Consider the following 25,728-nt stretch of genomic DNA (forward strand, 5'->3'; position numbering starts at 1 on the left):
TTTTCATAGTTAATTGTTTCTATTGCACAAATATGAAAGTGTAGAGATAAGTGATGGTATAACGCTTGTACCTTTCTTTGCACAACTTAGAAAATAAACGAGTCTTAGGTATTACACGAATGTTGCTTCTCTCGAGTGTTAGTAATAATGGCTTTTTAGTATTTTCGGATGCATATCAGAGGTTCGTATTATTCTGAAGATATGTAAGGTTATATTTCGTGATATTGTTCCCTCCTGCCCCCCTAAATGACACCCCTGAATGGGATTATTCTTGGGATGGTGAATCGATTTCAAAAATTAGCTTCTCGCTATCTCTTTCCGGTTTCACTCTGATTACAGTCGCCAGACAGACGGACTGACAGTCTTTCCATGAAATTTCCCATACTTGGTATAGCGTAGTTTGGAAGTCTGAAACTGTAGCCTACGACACGACATTCACTGCCTTTAATGTTATCTACACTTTACATTAGATTTGACTACTTCTCTTTATCATATGAATCTTCTTAGTATGGTATAGCCTTGTTGAAATTCATTTCCTAGCAGAAAGTAATCTGTTTCTAAAAGTTTCTAAATGGGCTAGCCGATTTTAATACTGCCTTCTGTGATCAAGAGATTGGGATTAAGAAACTGTTGTAAATTTATTCAAAACTGTCTCACAAAATAAATTTAGTCGAGGCAATCTAGTTCCAAACCCTACTATAAAAGGTTGTAACTAGACCCAACTCCACGTTTTTTTGTTTGTTTTTTTTTAATATTGTACATTGATTTCATATTTTTTCTTCATTTTCTTTTCAGATTTATCCCAATGAACTTGAAAGCCAACCGGAGTACAATGGATTCAAAGAGTGGCTGCTAACGTTTGATCTCTATCGAGGGAAGAAAACGGGCGACGAACTGGAAGATGAGAGCAGAATTGTAGGAAAATTTAAGGTTGGTTTGGCTTTAAAAATCCTTTTTTCTGTTACTAATGCAGTAAAATTCAAATTTACAGAAGATTAAGTATGTTAGACATGAAAATTTTGTAACATTTTCGATCATTTTTATCTCCAAAAACCAGCAGTGGTCGACTGAGATACGGCAAATATCTTGTTAAACGCAAAGGACTCATTAAGTGTTAACTTTAATACTACTTCACTCTTTGTAGCACATGTTCAATCGAAAATACAGAGTAGTCTATGAGCTGCTTGACAAAAATACTCACAAATAACCGTGAACTGATTTAGCATATAATAACACTAGGTTCTCTTTTCCTTGAGGTATATTGTTTCACAAACGCCTTAGAATGACAAATTTCAGAATTCTGTCTCGTATTTTCGTCAAATAAATTCAATGTCCAAGATAAAATTTTGGAAAATTATTGAGAAACAAATGATGGAACTTCGTTTTAAGTGTGGTAATGATTCCACTACTTCCGAAGTAAAACAGTCTTCGATTTACGCCTTATATATCATCCTGTTCTGTAACAGGGATCGGCAAATCTCGTTTTCTGTGTTCGGGCATCCAGTATTTACTCAGTGTACATTCCGGGAAATGACACAGCTATGCCCTCTAACATGTATTTTCGTTTGCAATTCAGCGTTGCCTATCCTAGAACTTTTCTATTTCAAGTGTGTTTTCCCGTACCTCCCTCAAGATGGGAGGGACAAGTTACTTTGGCCGAGATCTTTCAATACTTCAATGTGGACAGGGTTGCCACAATGAATTATTTCAAGGGCTTTGTTGTCCACTGTCTTGTTAGCCATTCTAAGTATCGTACTATCTACACTCGCCAAGACCAAACAACTGAATGACAGATTGGCAACACAGCCGAGGTCATTCACTTCTTTCCCCAAAGTACAGGGAAGGTTTCGTCCGCAAGAGGGCGGCGGAAATGGGGTGAAGTATGTTTCACATATTTTCCGAAGGCACATTTGAAATAGAAAGACACTAGTATGATGATAGTCAACTTTTCTAGCAGTAGAGAGTTATGCTTATTGACAACACAATCATATTCTTACTTGCTGGATCTACAAAAACGTTATCACTTGATAACAACGTTCTTAATGATAATAGGAAAACTTGCAGTTGGTTTTAAAATAATAGCCACGAGGTGTTGTTAGATTGGGGAAATATTTTAATATGTAACACAGTTACTCCGTAAATAGTCAGAAACTGTCTATACATTATTCACAAACTCTCATTGTTTTAAATTATCATATTTTGTGTAACAGTTATGCAGATGCTCACTCGAGAATTTATATTTCGTTCTTTGCTGTTTACAGTCTTTCCTCTTCCATTATCATTATCTTGGTTAATATATCTAGGTGTGTGTTGTGTTCTAAATATGATAGTGCACGTGCAGATGCACTGCGAAAAAAAAAATAATAACTGGAACTGTTTCTAACATCACTGTTTGTTTTCTTCAAGTATAAGAAACATGATGAATGAAATTGTTATAAAAAAAATTAAAACTCATTATAAGAATAAACTACCACTTGTGGATTATTTCATGAGAAGCGATTTATCTCGTATTGTAGGGTTATTAATGAGATATTTATTTATGAAACGTTAACAAAATCGCCTGAGTCCTTTTTGAGAAGTTGTCGAACACCAACTCAACTCCAAAAGTAAACTACCCCTTGTGTATGTTTTCAGAGCAAATGAGTTACCCCATATTCTGACGCTATTAATAGAACATTTCTTTATGAGGCATGAACAAAATCAAGTGATTCGTGTTTGAGAAAATGCTGACAAGTGTACAAGACAAGTGGACAAGAAAGTTTGTATACTTTTCTTTGGTACAGTCCGCAGTAAAAAACCTGCAACATGAGCATGTAAGTTTATTGTGAAACGACGAGGTCTTTTGCTCCAAAATAAGTGTTCCTGGGGAGGATGCCGAGGTTTCTTCTGGCGTGATTCGTGCCACTTAGACGTTAAGTTGATTCCCTGCGTTGTTAGGCGTAGTTTCACAATAAACTTACATCCTCATGTTACAGGTTTTTTGCTGCGGACTGTACATGTTGTCCTCTACGATTTCTTGTGAAGTCGCAGTTTGGCCATTTTCATTTACATTGGTTGTTTTACTGATTAATTGGGCTTCAGCGTCCCTTTTTAGCAGCGAGGCTATTTGAAACAATCTACAACTCAAAGTAGGATCCGAACAACTATTCGGATTTTTATTCAAAACTGTGTTCTCACACCGGAAATTGAACTTGGGACAATGTATATTACTTATTTGACCATGAAGAAGCTTGGACAAGATTTGATACAATTAAAAAGCTACTGTCAGGTAAGAGATACAGAATTCTGGTTTAGAATGCTAGAAATAGGTGTAAAAGTTATTCTAGCCGCACATCATGTAATTACCAAGGTATATCTTTATGATCGGTTACATTTCTTTCTAAAAACTTTCTTCCAAATAATATACATTGTATCTGCAAGAAATAATTCAGTTTTGTGAGTAATTACATTTGTTAATTTAACGTACTTCAGAAACAAAAAAAAAAAAAAAAAAAAAATCCTTTTGCAGGGTGCAATAAAGGTGTACAAGTGGCCTTTGCCGAAGGACATAGAAGACCATACCATCATGGGATTTGATCCACAATACGGATTTTTCCAAGGTCTCCCTTCGAACGATCCTATCCATGTGCTAGTGAGAGTTTACATAGTGAAGGCGAACGATTTGCATCCGATGGATCTCAATGGGAAAGCAGATCCGTACATCGTGTTGCAGCTGGGATCAAAGAGAATTAGCGATAAGGAAAATTATATATCAAAGCAGCTAAATCCAGTGTTTGGAAAGTAAGTATTTGTTTTAGTATTTTCCATCAGTAGGCAAGTAAACTAATATGAAATTTTGATGGCCGATTTAATTTTGTTAATTATTGTATTCTTTGTTTAATTTTAATCATCTTTTTTCTTATGTATATAAATAAAAATGAAGGTGATTATATTTGCGACGACTTAATAACTCTTGACCACCCGACCCATCTCGATAAAATATTTTAAGATAGATGAGGTTCGGGCCTGGAATTGTTTTTATCATATCACTTTTCCGGTGTAACTTAGGGGAGGGGGAGAGACTTTTAAAAATGGTCGAAAATGACCAATATTACAGTCGAATTTATAGTTTTTGGGGTCGCTGAGAAGAACAGTGACACTTTCGATGCGGTTTAAATCCAAATTCAGTCCCGTAACTTGGGAGAGGGAGATATATATATAAATAAATGATCGAAAATGATCTATATTAATCACGAATCCATAGTTTTTGGGGTCTCTGAGACAAACAGTGACTCTTCGGATGCCGTTTAAATCTAAATTCAGCCTTTTATATCCAAAATGAATCGTGCAGTATTCTCTCCGTGCGAAGGACGGGTATTCTGCTAATTAATTATAATTGCCACTTAAATTTTCGACTTTGGAGTGACAAGAATAGATGGGTAAAACACTGACTAAGAATAATCCCTTTAAGAAGTAAGCAGGGCGGGTTATTGAGATATCGAACCTCAATTCTCACAAATGCAGCTGCAAGGTGACCAATTATAGTTTCTCAAATATTTTCAAGAAATATATATTAGCTTGACCAATAATTATTGAGCCTTTGGAGGTCAAAATTGAGAATATATATTTATTTTTATTAGAAAACAACAACATTATGGAACCACATATGCGCCACTTTGTTTGATAACTATTCTGTCGTTTTTTGTACAAATACCATAATCCTGTTGCTGCAGAACTGCTGTGATTTGTGAGAAAAAAAAGTGACATGTGGTTTCTAAAGGTCTCTTTTGAATGTAACTTAACACCATTCAAGGAGTTTTGCGGAGACCGAAACAAGGTCCGGCCCATACGGTGGATGCATTCAAAACTCTCAGCCAAGTTGTCGCATTTCTGATAGATCGTCAAAGATTTATGCGGTCTGGCGTTCAGTGCGGTATACGACACGATTTCTTTTTACCACCTTCGGCTCTTTGTTTTGAATTCCTAGGTGCATTCGCGTTAATTATTGACAGTTCAGATCTGAGACTATCATTGTATCCAACGCAGCAGCCCATGTACCATGATGGTCTCCCAATCTTACCAAACGCACAGCTTAACCTTCTTGGGTGTCAGTGTGGGTTTTGCCAGAGACAATGGAGCTACTCCTAGCTTCCACGACGATTTTCTCGCATATTGTTGTCGTAGGTCATCCAGTTTTTATCACTCGTGATCAATCGCATCAGAGTAGACTTGCATAACGCAGTCGCTAACACTCTAACTTTTGTTACTAGCAGTCCTGTGTTTTATTCTCGGTGGGGACACTCGGTCGAAAAGGAGCTTTTTCAGTCCAGCCATCTTCAATGATGTTTTTCCTTATTCATACCAGGCAAATGCCGGGATAGTACCTAAATTGCAGATCTCAGGCCGCTACCTTTCTTTCTCCCTTTCCCCTCTTTTCCGTATAATGAGCTCGTGGAGGAACGTCATTTCTCATGGGCTTAAGACTTAAGGTTATACATGCCGGTGATGTCCAAAAATATGTATAAATAAAGAGAAATAGAAAACAACCGCGTCAGAAATGGTTCGAGTTCGTTACGTTTCTGCAGAGATTCGCACATGGAAATTCAGTTGAATAAATGTTTTGAGTGAGAGCATGTGCGACTCAAATGTCGAGCTTCTTTTGGTTGCTACAGCTTTCTCGCAATGGTTTAACGGTGTTTGGTGAAGAATGTTTAGGTCATTGGCGATATCATAATTGCTTACATGCCGGTCTTGCTCTTCTTTCCAGAATATCATAAGCTTTTACTGTGATTGGTAGCTTAGTGCGAGAAGCATTTTGGACATGGACATTTCTAGAATAAAAACAATTAAACCATTTTTTCACTGTTGCTTTTGATAACATATGTTGTCCATAAGTAGCGCAAATGTCTAACGAGCCTCTCCAGTATTTGTGACTTTATCGAAGTCAAGTTGTAATATGTAGCGCAGTTTTCCAAGAAGTTCTCTCATTTTCACGGTGCAACACCTTACGTCTTATTACGAGAATTCCTACTAGTTCCAACAGTCAGATGTCAAATGACGTTACGTTTAATCTGCTGCGACTCACATACCCTGAGATTTGAGACATTAGTACCATCTCGTATGCAAAAGGCTCAGTACTTTTTCGACGATCTGGTAATACTGTTGGTGAAGTACTCGGCGTTGTTCCAGTAAAAGATAAGAAGTTCTGTACTCTTTGACACAGCAGTTCATATATACAGAGGTTGTTCAGTCTACATTTGGCCAATTTCGACTTACCTAAAATTTAGAAATCCATGGGGCCAGGTCCGTAAGTGCTCAATGTGTTTCCTTGGTTCCTAACAATAACCCGACAGCGTAATTTCCACTGTAATAGGCTTCTCTGAAGAACTGGGAGGGGAATCTTGTCCCATTCTCTTTGCACAGCTTTCCAAAGTCCTTCCACAGTTGTCACACGCCGTTTTCCCAAAGCCCGCTTCAGCAATCCAAATCCACAATAGTCCATAGAACTTGCATCTGGAGATTTAACAGATACCTCATTGGAAGGTATCATCTGTATACCACTTGCCTCCTCCATTTCCCTGTAGAATGCGATGGACGATCGTGAGGTATGTGATGAGGCCTTGTCCATGTGAATGCGCAACAGATTGGCGTAATTTCCGTACATTGTTGGAATATCATGCTCGTAGATCGGCCGCATGATCTGCTCCTGAAAATAATGCGAATTTATTTTGCAGTTCTTCGCCACCCTACGAATCTTCAGTTTACCTCGGTAACAGTAGTCAGTAACGACCATGAACCCTTTTGGGAAGGATTCTTTACAGACACGGACCCACCTTCTGAAGTTCTTGGCGCCTTTCTCTCGGTACATGATGGCTCTCGGTTTGCCGCAGTCGGAAAGGTAAATCCATGCTTCATCGAGCGTTATGACGTGCATACACCTTTGTTTTGCCAGATGCCGTTCGTACAGCTTCCGGGCGTTACACTTTCGTTCGTCTTGATGGGCATCCGTTAAAAGAAGGCCGCGAGCTTTCATGACTTTTTCCAGCTTGAGTTGATGGTGTAAAGTCCGGTTCACAGTCCCCAAAGACACGTCAAGACGATTAGCCATACACCTTTGTGTTGGCGGATTTTCTTGCATTGCCATTTTGCGAAGTTTCCTCTGCATGGTGGAGGTGGCCTTGGTGCATTCCCGCTTCCTAGGTAACTTCGTTGGTGATCCAAATGGTGGAGCTTCGTTGCCCTTGTACTTTTTAATAACATTTTTATTCCATTTAAACTGATGTTGCAATCATTCTTCTTGCACTGTTTTCTAATGACAGAAACACTAAAGTGGGTGTCATAAAGAGCCGCAACATAGCATTCCCAAAACCGGCTTGGTTTTGGCGGAATTTTGGTCACAGAGCGGAAATCCACACACTTGGAAACAAATTTAACACAACATTAACAACAATGGTCCTGTTTCGTGCGTTATTCTCGTCCGCGCTTAAAAAACTCCGTTCCCAGGAAGCCACTGCACAACACTGCAGGACGCTACGAGGCAGGTCGGGTGAGTCCATTCTGCTCGGGATGGGGAAGGAACGAAATCGGCCAAACGTAGGCTGAACAACCTCTGTATATATAATTTTGTTCATTTTGAAGAAAATTGCAAAAAGCTAAAAACCGGAAGTAGTAAACCGCTAGCTAAAAGTTCTGAAGAAATTTGCCTTCCTTAGAAGCGGAATTTTCGAGAACTCTGGTATACGTTTCCAATTACTTTTAATGAAGAGTTTACAGTATATTCCAAGTTTCAACTCTTTAACTTCAGGGACTCATGAGATACTTTGTTAACGTGTGGTAGTAATTTCTATCTGAATTGGTTTAAAGCCGATCTATTGGGGACAGCGTAGCTCATCAGGAACCTTGAATGTTGTCATCAGTGAATTTCATTAGAAATAAATGTTTTAAACTAACTTGAAATGCATTTTGACACCACACCACAGCTTGACAGGACTCGAATGGCTGAATGATTATGGTTTCTTGGAGACACAAGCAGTATTTAAGTGACAAAAAAGAGCGATAAGAACGATAACAGGAATTCCAGAGAGAGAATCTTGTAGACATTTTTTCAAGGATTTTGAAATAATGACCATCCCGTCCTTATACATATTATCGTGCCTTATGTATATCAAAGAAAACTGTACAAATTATGCTACTTGAAGTAGTGTTCCGTCACACAATACAAAGCGCAAAAATGAAATAAATATTCCTCATGTGCGGCTGTGCAAAACTCAAAATAGTTATAAATATATAGGGATGAAATTGTATAATCTATTGCCACTTAGAGTGAGAGAAATGGAGATTAAAAATTTTAAATGTTTTTGTAAAAAGTGGCTCTTAGAAAAGTGTATATATAGTATTTCAGAATTTCAGGAAGAAATTTCAGGATTAGAATAGAAAAGTAGTACTAGGTAAAATATAACATATTGTATTGATTAATTAAAATTGTAAATATTACATGTACGCAAACTTAAATTTTGACGTTGTCTATTACAACATCATGTTGTTTAACGACAATAAATAATTCTTATTCTTATAAAAGCTATTTGTCCCCGTCACGCTGATAAGACTCGAATGACTGAATTATTATTGTTTATTGGGAACATCAACAGATAGGCTATTTGTCCGTCACGCTGATAGGACGCGAATAAATTTTATCCTACCAAAAGTATAAATGTGAAAAACAGAGCCAAATCCCCGTACATTTATCGTTTCGTCCGGTCAGAAAAAGAATAGAGATCTGAAACAACGCCAAGTTCTATTGAAACCCGAAAATCGGAAAATGAAATTTGCAGTTTTAAGGTGAGAATAACTTGCAAGACAATAGCCCCTCGAGGAGATTCTCTAGAAAAATCGTTCTCAACTCTAAAGTTGCAAGTTTCATTTTCCGATTTTCGGGTTTCAATTGAATTTGTCATCGTTTCAGATCTGTACTCTTATACAATTCCGACAATAAATGTACGAAATTATTATTTATTCTTTACATTATTTTTGTCGTAAATTTTGGATCCCATTGTTCCTTAGTAGATGTATTTCAACCAAAGTGACATGCTGAAAGTCCACTTCGGAGTAGATACTAAGTGTGTTCCAGAATTCATTTGGAACGTTTCAATTTTGTGAATTTGTATAACAGACAAACATAAAACTAACTTACAGACAGTTTTTTGTGCCAAGCCAACTATGTGAATATGTATAGAGGACATGCAGAGAGTATTTCAGCTTTACAAGTAAGATTAATAAAATTATTTATTTATTTATTGTTATCCATGATATATTTGTCATAAAAATAAGTATTTTGTAATCCTTGCTACTAACACTTTCGCTTGGTTCCAAAGTCAGCATAATATTCTTTACTTTTGCGTTCAGTTTCCGTCGTATTGAATTTTTCATGATTCAATATATTGAGTTTCGATTCCCGGTGGGGACATTCGGTCGAAAAGATGTAACAGCTTTTACAGGCCAGCTATTCTGAGTGATTTTTTTTTTTTTTTTCGTTTTCCCATCCACACCAGACAAATGCCAGATAGTACCTAACAAAATAGTCCCAGGCCGCTTCCTTCCTTCCACATTCCTTTCTTCCTCTCCAGTCCACGGGGAATGTGATCGCCGAGGGACGTCATCCCTGATACGTGTGACGGGCTAACATGGCCATAGATGCCGAAAGCCCAGAAATCTAATTCCTAATCCTAATTCTAGTGATGGCTAACATGGCCATAGATGCCGAAAGCCCAGAAATCTAATTTCTAATCCTAATCCTAATGACGGGCTAACATGGCCATAGATACCGGAAGTCCAGAAATCAAATCAATATACCGAGTGTCATTCCTGAGATTGTGAAATCTGTCGATGTTTTGTTCAGTAAATTATATTCAGTCGTTTAGGTTGTGCGAAAAAGAAATTACAAACATGCCCTCATACACACAATACGGCAATTAAGAAACGAGACTGATTTTCTCTTTACGAAGTTAGTTTTGGTTAGGAAGTTTTTCATAGTAATAAATCTTGCATATAATTTTGGGAACACGTTCAGAAATTACAAGCTCGGTTGGTCACTGGTGGGGTGCGTGACGCGGCTAAGTATAGACTTCTGTTATGATAATCTTATCATTACATCAATAGGAGGAAAAAGCAATATCAAGTTGTGTGCGCGCTTAAGGAAAATTGCACGGGAAAAATTTTGAGATGTTGAAAAAATGTTTTATGGAGATAACTGCCTTGTTCGTTGCCGCGCTTTTCAATGGCATAAGAAGTCCAGTGCTGCCAAGGAATCCGTAGAACCTGACGAGCACCCACAGATTTCCTTTCTTTAAATCCTCTGTTATTTTTTGGCAAACAGTCTCCTTATTGACCTCGCTCCCCACGGAGTGTCATATTATCCTGAGACTTGTATTTTGGCCATTCAAAATGATGCCTCAAACTTTGCCAATCATTTCAGTTGCTCTGACAGACCTGGTTGAACCTGGGTGCTCGTCATCTTCTACACCGTCTCTGCTAGCAGTAAACCTCTTATAGTATACAAAAAACACGGCAACGACAAAAGTGATCGTTCTCATAAACCTTTTCCAACATCTCACGTATTTCCGGTGTAGGTTTCTCTAAGCATGAACAGAACTTGATATTCAGTATTTGTTCCATTGCTAAACGTTAATGAGCTATCGCATGTGCATCATGCGCCACACTAGCGACCACAATGAAAAACTACCATGCCAGATTTAACTTCGCAGAAAAAAAATCAGGATCATTTCTCTAATTGATACACTGCGTACATATACGTAAAAATTATATTACTACTACAAACGTCCGCAACGAAGACAAATGCTGTTCCTGTAATTTTTTAAGCAAATCAGTAATAAGTTCTTGGAAAAATTCTGAAAGTATGAATATGGAATTTGTTTTTCTGAAAGCATTGCTACTGATCTGGAAAATTGGAATTAGTATTGAAGGAAGCTGCTTAATTATATATATATTCATATTTTCTGAAAGCTAATATTACAAGGAGTAGTGATACATCTAGGATAGTAAGGAAAGTTTTGTGTGTGGAATTCGACAATATTCAGAACATTAAAAGATATTGTGTGACACTCAGAACTCTCATAGCGTGGAAAAGATAACTTATCTACAGTGTAGAACATCTGTATACGGAAAAATCACATATCTATATGGGTGTAAAACTATACAGGATGTTTGAAAAAGAACTCTATAGTTTTAAGTATAAATTTAATCGGGAAATGAATGAAAACTTACATCAATGAGTACATATCATGAAAGAGAATCCCTTCAAGTTTTGTTTAATGTTGGTAGTCTTCAACGTGGGATTCATTTGTGGCCCTGCACACGTCGAGACAATATTCCACTTCTCGCCACGTATTCACGAACATTTCAGGTGTAACTGTCCCAACCGCCGCGACGATTCTTTCCCGTAAATGATTGATGTCTCTGATCTTTTCACTCTACACAACATTTTTTATATGGCCTCAAAAGAAAAAGTCCAGTGGGGTTAAGTCTGGGCTTCGTGGTGCTGCTGAGTTGCTCTTCACTGCACGGCTGCCTGGACTGAACTGAGGAAACAGAGGGAAAAACCGCACTGGTGCCGTCTCAAGGTCAAGCAGACCTGCCAACTGCAGGGGAACCAAACTTGAAGAGTTGGTGAATCAAACACCACACACTAGAATCGTGTATGTCACTTTATACAGATTCTAGGACACATTTAAACTAGGGAGTTCTTTTTCAAACACACTGTATAATATTCTACTTGGGTATATAAGATATATTCATAAAAAGAGTTTCTTTGCCAACTCAGTGTGCAAACTGCTATTAAATAATACTAGGGCTCATAGCGAGTCACTTTTTAAAGTAAAAGTTACTTTTTTTTTCCAAGTTTGTCACTAAAAGTTACCTTCTTTTAGGGTAAAGTAATTTTTTCGTGTGATTTTTGTTTTGCATTGGGGTTGAAGAAAGTAAAGTAAGATTTGCAAGATGAACAGGAACAGACCGATGACTTGCAGAAAATGGTGGATAATTCTCCTTAATAACTCACTTCTTTAAGAAGAAAAATTAAATTTATGTGAAAATATGAAAATCTGTTAGCATACGTTTTTGTTTACTGCTTTTTATTTCATTTTGTATGCAACTGCATTTTTAGTTAACATTTTTAATTAACATTTTAAAAGTCCATAATAAGGGTGTAAACATTATCCACATTATTTGCTTTAATTTTGTTGTGTTAAAGGAGAATGACAATTTACTTTTCATTGTATGAGGAATGTTGGTACAAGCCATGTTTACCAATCATGTGGTACCAAGACAAAATGTGTAACAAATCAATTGTACAAGGCAAAATTTCATTAGCAGTTAATGGTAATCTAGATGCTATGTGTTAATTACATTAGTTTTGTATTATTGACCATAATGAAAATATAGAAATTTGGCCTTACCTATGGGCACCCGAAAGGGAGCATGGGGATCTCACCCGCTCTTGACTCACTAAAACAACTTAAATTTATTAAGATTTTCTTAATAAGAATAAAAAATACCAAACGTAATATAGCAATCAGGGAGATGCCCCTCCCCCTACAAAATTTTCTTCGGGGGCCCATGGCCTTACTCCATCCAGATCAAAGTTGAAATACAAAACTGTTCAAAATATATAATTAATAATGAACGTCTAAACACAAGTAATCCATTTTCTTTATTAGCTGACAAACTTAAGTAAGCTTTTAAAACATTTTAAAACATTACGTAGTTCAGCTATCATCCAGCGGCCCTATCTTGATTGAAAAAAAAAATGTAAAATTCAATTTATACCCAAGTTTAACATCAAGGTTTAAAGTTACTTTTTGATGAGATTTTGGTCACTTTCTCATGTGCTTTTGGTCACTTTTCAACTATTTAGAAGAGACCACTATGAGACCACTATGAGCCCTATAATACGTTTTATACAGTAGATGAATATCTGAGCAGCTCATTGCGCAGCTTCGAAAAGTAATTAAATCTATTGTATATACCAGATGGTAAAGACAAACATATATACAGTAATTAAAATAAAAATTAACTCCATATATGTATAATTATAATATAGATTGTAGCTTACATATACGAGGGCAATTCCAGAAAGAACCTCAGTTTGCGCATGTGCGAGAAATAGCTGGGAAGAGCGACATCAGTTCTCTCGCGCTATGTGCAGTAGTTTACTAAACAGTGAGCAGTGGAGGAAGAAGGTTGTGTTCAGTTCACTCGTCTGCTATAACTATTGAAAATGAACGTTCGAATAGAAAAAAACCGTCAAATGTGAAGTGCGTGCGGTAATACGATTTCTGAGTACGAAAAAAACTTTCGGCAGATGCGATTCGTCGCGAACTGTATGATGTTAACGATGTGATGTTGGTTTACGATAGTACTCGCCCTCACGCTGCTGGATGTACGTAAAAACTTTTGAAACAGTTCTACTGCGATGATTTTGATCATCCTTCTTTAGCCCAGATTTGGCTCCGAGCGACTACCTCCTCTTCAGGCACATGAAACAGTGGCTTGCGTCGCACTACCTCGACAATGACAAAGCGCTTCACAATGCTGTTAGCGGGTAGCTTCATTCCCAAGCGAGATTTTTTTGTTTTGTTTTTCAATATAAAGAATTATGACAAGTCCCTCAATTTAAATGGTGAATATGTTGAAAAGAAATGTAACGTACTTTTCTAATGTATATAATAAAAGTTCTGTATGCGAGTGTACGTTATTGATAGCCAAACGGCGGATTTTTTTTTAAATTGCCCTCGTATATTCACAAGTTGTTAAAAACATGAGCATTTTATTTGTTCTAAGAATTGTATCTATTTTAAGTACTGATGAGTTCTATACCATTTTGTACAAACGTACATATAATATGTTGTACAGAATGATTAATAGATGTAATCTAATCTAATCTGACACTGTTCAAACTTTTCTGAAATATTTATAAGAATATACTTTTTTCTCTGTGTCGACATTCAGAATCAAACATTATTAAAGTTGCTTGCAGAATTTCTCAATTAGTCTGTGAATAGATTTGAATATATAATTCATATGGAACGTTATTTTTTTTTTTTTTTCCTATTTTTTAGGTGCTTTGAATTTGAGGCCACCTTTCCCCAAGATTCCATGTTGACCGTTCAGATATTGGACTGGGACCTCGTTGGCTCTGATGACTTAATTGGAGAAACTAAGATTGATCTGGAGAATCGTTTCTACAGTAGGCATAGGGCGACATGTGGAATCGCTAAGAAATACGAAGAGTAAGTACCAGAAATTGAGCTATTACTGTGCCATTGCGTGTCAGATCGCACACAAATGAAACCTTATAAAACGTTGTTCTTTTCAACTTGCAGTGGAATGGATCAGTAAATCATAACGAGTGCACATTTTTTAAAATAAGTTCCAATGCCTCTTTAAAAGTTAACATCTCCCAGTCCATGTTACAAAAAGTTGTTCGCTGTATATCCGACCGTTTTCGATTCTGTGCTGCCATCTGGTGTATCATGCCAAACTATGGGTTTGCTGACGGGACAGTGTTGTGTCTGACCTTGTATGTGCGTGAGTGTTACCATACGGCACGGAAAATTAACCAGTATCGGAGGATTACGTAATGGCCCTTTTCCATGGTAAGTTTTCGTATGTACGCATTGTGAAACAGTGTTGAGAGATTGGGTTAACACTCTGGGTGACTAGGTCGAAAGTTATTGTGGCCTGTTATACACAGCGGGATCACCTTGTGAAATATTCACCCACGAAAACCACCATTAGAAAGGCTACAAGCAAAGTGACACCCGTAGTGCTAAGAGGAACCCGTCGATTGGTGTGCCGAAAAAGTCTCTCGACGCAACGTGATATGGGCTACAGATTCCAGCTTGCACAGTCAACAGTGAACAAAACAATTCGGAAGCGCATCAAGTTGAAGTGTGTGCGGAAGGCCCATGTACACCCATGTCCAAAATGATTGTCGCATATCTATAACTGTCTTCTTGTAAGAATATAATTTGATAATGATGTTGGAGGGCACTTTTAATACTGATACTATGTGTATAATCGGGAAATGTATATATGTGGTAAATTTCATAGGAAAAGAATTATAAATACGAAAATTAGAATGAGTAGAACAAAATCTTGCTAAATGGAAAAGTTTTATTTTCGTTTTATTGTTCTTATTTACTGCTCTTTTGACATGAAATTTACCACATACATGTCTTTACCGATTATACACATACTAACATTATAAGAAATACCGGGCGAATTTATCAAAATATATTCCTAGAACGACATATTTATAGACATGCGACAATAATTTTAGACATGAGTGTACATCACTTGCTACCACGTCACATTGCCGAACATAATACGAATTGCAGGAAACTGTATGAAAGTACCTGGCGGGTTCCAAATGCAAGAAAGTTGTCACAATGGATGAATCGTATGTCCATCTCACTGCTGGTGTCACTGCGGGCGATCACATGCCGTGACACTGACGGCAACGTTGTTCGTCAGTGCAAGGAGTTTTCCCTCGTCGTTTTATGGTTGTTACGGGACTCGGATACAAAGGTAAGTTGCTGATACGCAAGGTAGTGGAAAAAACGTGAAGGTGAATGCAAGATACTTCTAAGAATTCATTCTAACACCTATCTATTGGAGAGACATCCCACAATTGTATTGAATGGACACGAACCACGTGATGATCCATATGCACAAGGCTTCGAGTATGCTGCGAGAACATCACTACGTTTTTATCAGGAAATGGCAGAGGAATTAGGAATTTGTGTCATTGCGTTGTGAAAAGCCCAGATGCCAGTTCAATGGATTTTGCGCTTTTGGACTGTTGAAACGACACCTTCAACATCGCCGTCCGCGCACATATGAAAAGCTTGCAAGGAGAAGTGAGACAGAATTCCCATGCCTGTCCAGCGCTAGAGCTTGCTGCAATGGAAACTGCAATGCCGTGTGATAGTCCACAATGCTGGGGGTCCAATAGAACATGATCGGCGATGGCCTCGAGGTACCTCTAAAGGTGAGTATCCGTCAAAAATAGTCGGATATAAATCGAACAAGCTTCTGTACTTTATTAATAACGCCAAAGTGATTGGACTAATTTGAGGATAACTCCGTGAGATACCGAAAACTAAAGAAAAATCTGTAATTACTTTGCACGGAAGCAATTTGTAAATTGAATGCGAACAAGAGTTAAGAAAATAAATAGATGTTACTTTGCTTGCTTCCAAAATTAAATGTCAACATTACAAATGTAATGATAATCCTATACATACACATAGATAGAAAATATGATTTTGTGACAGTTCATCTGAGGATGGAGTAGTGGAAAACTGCCAGGTTCATCAAATCAAGATATCTAGTTATTTTTTTTCTACTTTAATAAAGCTTTTAGTAACTCTTCTCGGGCTATTAGCTAGGTGAAGATATTGACGTTTCGGATCCAGACATCGCATTCATCTTCAGGGATTGTAATGAAGAGGCCAGAGACGTGATCATGTATATACCCGTTTAGTGACCCTTAAGAAGCAGAGCTATGAATGGAGGCTTCTTATCGGCTGAGAGAAATGCTGGCTTCTGATTGGCTGTTGTGCCTACGAGAAATGGCTGTTCCTGAAAAGGGCTGACCAGATAGGACTGAGTTCAAACCCATTGTCTCCATAGAGACTTCCTTTCCCGTGAGATAGCTATGACTTCCTTTATTATTTTTCTCCCAAAAATTGCTGCACTTGGCTACTATGGTGATATTTGTAAAATTCTGTGTCCAAGCTGCTCTGCTAGTCCTAACTTTTCGAATTGTTGAAGTCTTACGTTGCGGTTGTGTTGTAGCCAGCATTTCCTTCAGCCAATCACAAGCCCCCATTCCTAGCTCTGCCCCTAAATAGTCACTATATATACATGCTCATGTCTCCGGTCTCTTCATTATAATCCCTGAAGATGAATGCAATGTCTGCATTCGAAACGTCGGATGTCAATACTTTCACCAGGCTGATAGCTCCGGAAGAGTTACTAAAATCACGTCACCAGGAAAAATTCTATTCTATTCTTCAATAAAGCTGTTAATAATGAACCATAATTTTCACAAGTAGTATGATCATAAAGGAGCATATCACCTTTAGTAAAAGATAAACGATAATGCATACAATCTGTTAGTTAACAGTGTTTTGCAAAATTTATAGTACGTAAACAAATAATAATTTCTCTACCAAAATAAAAGTATAAATTATTATTAGCAACGACGACATACAGACGTGTTCAAATTATTAGAATCACGCTCGAAAAATGCAAAATTGATGTAAGAGTCCTAATTTCAGAGTTCTGAAACATTAAATTTAATGGTTAAACCACCAACATAGGATCCTTCATTTGTTTGCTGTACAGTTGAAGTGGTGATATCACCATTGAACAGCAGATGGTATTAGTGAAGGGGGGGGGGAGGGAAGAATTCTGAAAGTGGTGTTTCAGTTGTAGATAGCTATTGTGGTTCCTATCAACAAGTTAGAGTCTGAAGTATTGTGGTTGCTGTCGTAAGAAGTTAACGACATTCAGAGCGTTCAACAGTTCGAATGGGCCAGTTTAAAATGATCGTGACGTGTTTCGTGTATCAATATTTTATTTTGTAATTGCAGCATAATGGGGAAAGCAAAAGACCTTTCTCGGCGTAAAATGAAAGTTAACAAAATACTTCTGGTGGAAATAAGATATACACGGCAATGCATTGCTAGTAAAGTTGGAATAGAACAAAAATCTGTGAGTACAATCTCTGTTGAAATGAACAAGAGCCATAATAGAGTTGGGAAATGTGGGCGAAAACCAAAGCTATCGCTAAGAGATATCAGAAAACTAAAAAGATTGGTTCTGTGAAGCAGAAGTGCAACTTCTAATAGACTTAAGCATAAAAATGGCTGAGTATGGCGCAGACATTTGGCCTGAAAGTGTTCGAAGGATTCTTTGTGCCGAGGGAATAAAAGCACGCGGTCAAGAAAGAAAACAAAAATTGGAGTCTACTCCAATCATGGCAAAGAAGTGCCTCGACGATTGGGGAATAATGTGTTTCAGTGATGAATCATGTTTCTTTGTGTCTGATAAATCTTCACAATATGTGTGACGTTGACCTGGGAGGAATTCAAATTGGAATATCTTTAATAAATCGTGATGCATCCTACTTCAGTCATGGTCTGGGGTGTGATCTCTTCCTTCGGACCTGGAAGACTGTATATAGTAGAGAGGACAATGAAGCACGACCAATACCTACAAGTTCAAGAAGAACTGCTTTCCCAGACTGCACTCTGGTTTGATGACGTACAATTCATTTTTATGCATGATGGAGCCCATGTCACCGGGCCAAAGCTGTGACAACGAAATTAGTGTTCTTCCGTGGCCAGGCACTAGTCTTGATATAAACCCGATTGAAAACTTTTGGAGCTTCATGAAAGAAAAGTTAAAGAAGCACATTAGAACCAAACTTCAATTGATCAAGGAGATCGACAATTTGTGGTATCACGATGCTGAATTGAAGGCAAAATGTGCTCAACTCGCACATAGGATGCCACAAAGGATAAAAGACAATAAAGAATAAGGGATTTCATAAGAAATATTAATCTTTGTGTGAGAGATAATTTTCTTGTAAGAATTCCATTTCATTTTCCGTTTCCAATTTGGATATACACACTTTATAGTAATTATATTTGAATGTTACGTACTCAGTTATTTTATTGATATTGAAAATCATATGCCACACCCACCAGAAATTAGGACAGAGTTACAAAGTAGTAATTTGGACTAAGTTCGAACGTATTTTCACACGTAATATTGTAAGAACAGTAAAGTATTCAGAAAGTGAATGTTGAGTCTGATAATTTGGACACGTCTGTACTCGTTAGCAAGGTCTAAAACATTCTTTATGATTTGATTTCCGCACTTTTTCAATCAGTCTTAGGGGAAGTTTATATTTTATGCAGGGTTACCAAATGTCTTGTTTAACCCGGAAAGAATAAAAAAGCGTCTGAGCGGATTTTTTGCCAGAATGATCTTCTCCGAGTGTTCTCTCAATTCGAGAAAAATGAAAAGTTAAAATAAATAATTTCATCTCTATTCTTGCAAATACTTGTATTTGTCAACCAGTGTCGAATGGTACCGGGTGGTGAGGCGGAGATCTCCGCCTGCGCCCCAACCTTTTGGCGCCCTTTTGTCACAATAAAATAAGCCTAGTTGTATTGAACTCAAGAAAATTTTGGTTAATATTTCCATTATTGTCTTTATATTCCGTTTTTGCTCTCACATCCGCCAATCGTAGTGGCGAAATCGCTTCGCTTCTGAATTCCAACTTAGCAACGTCCACAAGAAGGAAACAGAAGAAAGGCATCGGGTTGTTCAGCGAATAATTATATTGTTTTGATCTTCGGTCGTCAGGGCATTATCTGTCCTCTTAAACTGGAAAGTGCCTACTGTCTGACAGAAGTGTAAACTATCGAAAATTTCTTAGACTTAGTACTGTTGATTGCTGAATATGATATATTGTTAAAGAAGCATACTGAATTGTCCATAGAACACAGCCAAAAACGAAAAGAAAAAATGAAGTAGAAAGGCAAAGAACACTCTTTACAACGCGGTTCCTTAATTATATTTCTATCAAAATCTTTTGCTAATAAGGTGATAGTTATAATAGAAAAACATTTTCAGAAAAATATTGTTTGTAAAATTCTTTCTGCTGGAGTTTATAATTTGCAAGTAGCTTCCACTCAAGATGTGTCAATTCTAGATCAACTGGTTATAGCTTTACGATACACGTTAACACTTTTGTTAGTGAATGCTTAGTGAAGCTAATTAATCTTCATAACACCTCAGGAAAAGACTTGCTGGATGTTATAAAACAAGAGTTCAGCAGTATTGGACTATCTATTGATAAAGTGGCCCCGCGTAGCGTAGTTGCTAACGCTCTCGCCTTCGGTGTGAGGGGACCCGGGTTCGATTCCCGGTGGGGTCACTCGCTCTAAAAAGTGTAAAACTCTTTTTTCAGGCCAGCCACCCTGAATGAGGTTTTCCTGGGTTTTCCTCATTCATACCAGGTAAATGCCGGGGTGGTACCTAACTTATAGGTCCCAGACTGCTTCCTTCCTTCCCTTTCCCCGGATTGTGTGCTCGCCGAGGGACGTCATCCCTCAAATCGTGAAGGGCTAAAGGGCCTTAGATGCCGAAAGCCCTAATTCCTATCTATTGATAAGCTTGTTGAATGTTCATTTGATGGGATAGCTAATATGAAGGGCAAATATAATGCTTTGCAAATTACTAAAACAGGAGAATCCTAGTGTATACTTATTGAATGTCACATGTCCTTAACCTTGTCACTGATGCAAAGAGGCAGAAAATTTATTTGGATTACTTCAGTCTATAGGAACTTTCATTCGCATTTGCGAATGTCGGTTTGGATGGAAACAATGAAAAGGAATATACAGGTCACGAAAAAGTTGGAAGTCTTCAGAAGCTTGGAGTTACACGATAGTGGGCGAAACATAAATCTCTTTCAACCGTGTTCTGTAGGAACGAAGATTCTGGTTATAATATCAAGAAATACAGTTTAATAATAAGTGTACTGAAGGAAATAAGTAGACCCAGTGACTTTGATGGAAATACAAAGGCCATAGCAAGAAGTTTATGAGACAAATGGTTGAAATTTGAAAGTCGAATGACAGCAGCTCTTTACACATAACTATTTGAGCTTACAACTCCAACTTCGAATTACCTACAGTCCACAAACATGGATTGCTTAACGGCAATGAAAATGGTCCAAACACTAGCAATAGGTTTGAAGCCACTCAGAAAGAAATGTTCTCACTTGTATGGAAAAGTTAAAATGTTTTCGGAAAATCTTAACAGGAAACTTGAAAATGAACTTCATCTCAGGAAGGGCTGATTTTGCAACGAAAGGATTCGGGTGAATAGCGCTTTTATTATTATTATTATTATTATTTTTAACTGCTGTGATAAAGCCTTGTCTTTTAAAGAAGACCAATGGAAGGTGTTCCAAATGGAAATCATCTACAGAATTTGTGATACCGCTTTTACAATTATTGAGGAGAGGTTTGCTCCAAATGAACGATTGTGCCTCTTTGGATCCAAAGAGATTTGCAGAAATAAATAAAAGTGGATTACCAGATGGAGCCTTGAAAACATTAGCAGAAAATACAGGAGTGTCTAAAGAAACTCTCATGCAAACTCAAACAATTTGCTACCCATTACAAAGATTATTTCAAGAATCTGAAAGATACTTCTATCAGTGACTTCGATGTGGTTCAGTGCCCATCGGATTCTGGATCCATCAGACGAATGGGATGAAAGCAGAACGGAAGATCTGGATCAGCTGAATCCTCGCCGTTTGAATCAGGGTTGCATATACTTCTATTTCTAAATAGAAAAAAAAAAAAAAAAAACTATAGTTTTTGAAGTGTAGGGTTAATGCCTGTTGTTTTGTATCGCTGCGAAACATGGTCGCTTACTCTGAGGGAAGAACATAGACTGAAAGTATTTGAGAATAAGATCCTGAGACGAATATTCGGACCTAAGAGAAACGGGAATGGGGAATGGCGGAAACTTCATAACGAGGGACTACATAATTTATACGGTTTACCCAACATTGTTAGGGTCGTCAAGTCTAGGAGGCTAAGGTGGGCAGGTCATGTAGCTAGAATGGGAGAAAGTAGAAACGCTTTCAAAGTCTTGACTGGAAGACCAATCGGAAAACGACCATTAGGAAGACCTAGGCGCAGATGGGAGGACAATATTAAGATGGATCTCGCAGAGATTGGAATACAAAGTAGAAACTGGATGCAGTTAGCTAAGGATAGAAGTCAGTGGAGAGCTTTTGTGAACGCGGCATTGAACCTCCGGGTTCCATAGGCCATAGAGTTAGTTAGTTAGTTAGGGTTATGCACATAAGCTTGGAAACCGTAGTGTAAATAAAACATTTATATACTTTAGTTGAAATTTTACAGTATAGTTTTATTGAAGTAAAAAAAAAAAGTCAGTAGATATGTTGATTTGTAAAACCTTCTAATTGTCTGCTGCTCTATTTTCAACTTTCGGCCAAAAACGTGACCCACAAAGAAGCATAATTGCTTCAGCACATTAAGCTGATTACCCGTGACGTCTTTCATATCATAAACCTTTCTTTTACTTTTTTCACTCATAGCTGTGTCTGGTGTGTGGAATAAGATTGTTTTTAATGTTGAAATTTCTTAAATAATTTTTGAAAGCAATCAGGATGAGAAATTCTATTTTATCTTTTAAGGTTTAAGCTTCCTTTGTTCATATAATTGATCCACTAGAAAAACAAAATAAGGTATAAAAATGATTCTAAAAATTAAGATCTCTTCTTAGTTTTTTTTTTTTTTTTTTTTTTTTTTTTATGATAACTTTAAGTGCCATTTTGTCGAGTGTAAACATAGACATTTTGATGGAATGAAGGTTCCAAATCTCTGTATGCACCCTCGGTGTGAGCTTAAGTACGTTGAGAATATGTATAATTGCAGAAAGTATTAACACTTTTTAGAACTGATTGATTGTAGTTAGTTTATTTTCAGCATCGAGATCAAATGAGACGAAACCTTAATATGGGGTCTGAGCCACTGTTCGAGTATCTATCCGAAACCGTATCTCCACTTGGAATCGAATCCGGGATCCGCGCATGGAATGCACAGTTTTCAGCCACCTGTCCACGAACGAGTGACTAGTAGCCATTATAAACTATTTAACATACCAGTTTTTATAGCATACGAGTGTACATTTCAGAAGTTAGGCTAGCTACATATTGACCCGAGGAGAGGACACTAAACCGAGGTTCAGTACAGGCAGTAAACTGTAAACAATGAAACATATCCTCGTACCGCATACTCACCCGAGAAAAAAATATACAAAGAAATCTCTAATGCTGTAATTGAGACACACAGTAAGGATGGCCGCATATTGATTAGAGGACAGGGCGGCCAAGCCAAACCACAGGGGGGAGGGGAAACAGAGGATACAGAGAAAGATCATTGACTGTGTATCCTAGTCACAGCGTTGGAGAGGAATTTATCTAGCACATACTCGTACGCGCTATATGCAGTACGAGGCTTTGTTGCATTGCTCACAGTACTCTACCTTGGGTCGGCTGTCCTGTCCTATGGTCAATATATGGTCACCCTTAGAATATAACGTAACTACGTATGCAAATTTGCATATTGTATTATGTTTAATTAGTATTCAGAACTAAATTTTATTGAATATTCACCGAATCAATGTATATAATGTTATAGAATACAAGAGATTTAAATTTGAAGGAATTTCTTACTTTTGTTGAAAATAACAGAAACTGTCAGCAACTTGATTTTCAATTCGTCCATCTGTAGCAGTTTCCCATAAAATAAAATAAAAAGAACTAAAGTTTCTGTTTCATTCCTTTTGCGTGAGGAGAAAAGGTTATGATTGTAATTTTTCTATTTAGAAAGGATTTAATTCGTTCCTTGTGAGAGTTTACTTTCATGAATATACTGAGCAGCATAACCCATGTTAATCTATTTTAACTTTCAAACATGGAGGGTAGGCAGAATTCAGTTGATCACAAGCGACACAAAGTAAGACAAATATAAACCAAAATGCTAATCACTAAAATGCCAATGCAAATAGAAAACAAAATACAGTGAAAAAGCCTAATGAGACAGGCATAAATGATCACTTTTCTGTGCATTAAAAATATTTCTAGGAGCTTCGTAAAAAAAAAAAAAAAAAAAAAAAAAAAAAAAAAAAAAGTTTTACTTTCCTTTTCGTTAGCCTCATGGTCTCTGTAACGCCATTCGTCTTGAAAACCATAAAAAGCTATCTACAAACGTTCTTCAAATTCTGAAACATCACGCTTCCTTTACCTGGCCGTTTCCAATATAATATCCTGTATCTCACGAATATATCTAAGGAGAGATGCCTCGATTGTATTTCGATGGATATTTCATTATTTCAGATTTGTAGTACGTAGCTTTGATTTTCATGCTGCAAAGTGAAATAATCTTAATGGAAGTTGAACCCAAGCCATAGTCTTGGTACTCAAAAAATATTATTTATTACCGACTATACTTTGAGAGTATATTGCATAAAGTATAGCTTAGTCGACTGGAAGATTGTGATGTTGACTATTCCTTTGTGTATTCCGATTAAAATAGCTGTATGGCTTTGAGAGTTTTTAGCAGAGCTTATAATAGGGAAAATTTTAAACAATTAAAAGTTTAATGTAACTTACCGTGTGATATAGTATAACATAATTTTAATTGTAATTAATATGTTAATAAAGTTAGTATACTGTTATTATAATAAGCAAGGCAAGGCCAATATGAGCAGCAGTTTATCTTTTGTACTTGTCTATCTATGTTAATGCTTACTGTTTCTCATACATGTTTAGAAAACGGTTTCAACTTGTTTGCATCTGGTTATAGCAGCTCCCGTGTATTTGTTAATTCCTCATAATACACTGTTTCTTTATTTGTCAAACCTTTCATTTCAGTTTTGGCTATAACCAATGGAGAGATCCTATGAAACCTTCACAAATACTGGCGAAGTTGTGCAAAGAGGGAAAAGTGGACGGTCCTACATATTCCAATGGAAAGGTGAAAGTAGGCAACAAAACATTTTGCATGCAGTATGAAGAAGACAGCCTAAATATTAAAGGTAACGTATTTTACTGTTGAAATGTCTGCCAAGTTCACTGTTTTCTTTATATTTGATGTACAGTGTAGTTACAGATTAGGACAGTTGAAGCAATGAACGACAGATTACTTTAAAAGTAATTTGTTCCACATGTCTATCACCATTCTCAACATACTTTTTCAGACATAACACTGCGTTTCTTTAAATTCTCTTCAACATGTGAGGATCTTGAGCATCCATAGCAGTTGTTATGTATTAGACATTATTTTTATTGATAGACATCGGGTTTTACATTCAATCGCAATGTGTTTACTTCGTACTATAACTAGTAGAACCTAATTTTTGCAAGAAAAATGAAAATCAAGGAAAATGTTTGAAATACATATATTTATCGTTTCTGACTCGGAAAAAAATTCATGAACCGAAGTTCGAATTCATTTAAGTTTTAGATGCCTCCGCCAACAAAATTGTCTGTGTAAAAGTTTTCTCAAAATGAGATTTAGATAAATTATTTATGGTATCTTAACTAGCAGGCTCAATATTGGACTAAGGAAAAAGTTGGTCAAGTGCTATATATGGAGTATTGGACCGTGTGGTTCAGAGACTTGGACAATATGGAAGTTAGAGAAGAAATATTTAGAGAGCTTCAAAATATGGTGTTGGAGGAAGATGTAGAAGATTAAATGGATAGAGAGAGTAACAAATGAAGATGTTTTAAAACGAATAGGAGAGAACAGGATACTGTCAGCCAGCATACTTGTAGGAAAGCCAATTGGATTGAACACATCTTGCGAAGAAATTGTCTTCTTCACACCGCCATAGAAGGAAAGATGGAAGGGAAGCGAGGAATAGAAAGAAAAAGAACACAACTGGTCGATGATTTGAAAAATAAAAGAAAATAATGGGAGTTTAAAGGGGAACCTGCAGATCGAGAAACGGGGAAGAATCATTTCCACACCCAAACCTAAATAAATAAAGCCTCATTAGTCCCAGGACCTGCCAAACGTCAGAATAAATAAATAAATAAATAAA

At 37.1% G+C, this 25,728-nt stretch overlaps 1 protein-coding gene across 1 annotated transcript in view; it reads left to right on the forward strand.

Annotated features, from left to right (window-relative positions):
- Positions 1-25,728, forward strand: part of LOC145673940 (otoferlin-like) — a 479,417-nt gene that overhangs the window by 398,211 nt on the left and 55,478 nt on the right. The window contains exons 27-30 of the mRNA XM_081743754.1: positions 796-930; positions 3,509-3,780; positions 14,112-14,282; positions 24,554-24,717. Coding sequence (XP_081599880.1) covers positions 796-930; positions 3,509-3,780; positions 14,112-14,282; positions 24,554-24,717 — 742 coding nt within the window. The remainder of the gene's footprint in view (positions 1-795; positions 931-3,508; positions 3,781-14,111; positions 14,283-24,553; positions 24,718-25,728) is intronic.

Source organism: Thermobia domestica, chromosome 17 (genome assembly GCF_964235325.1).
Source record: "Thermobia domestica chromosome 17, izTheDome1.hap1.1, whole genome shotgun sequence".
Lineage (NCBI taxonomy): Eukaryota > Metazoa > Arthropoda > Insecta > Zygentoma > Lepismatidae > Thermobia > Thermobia domestica.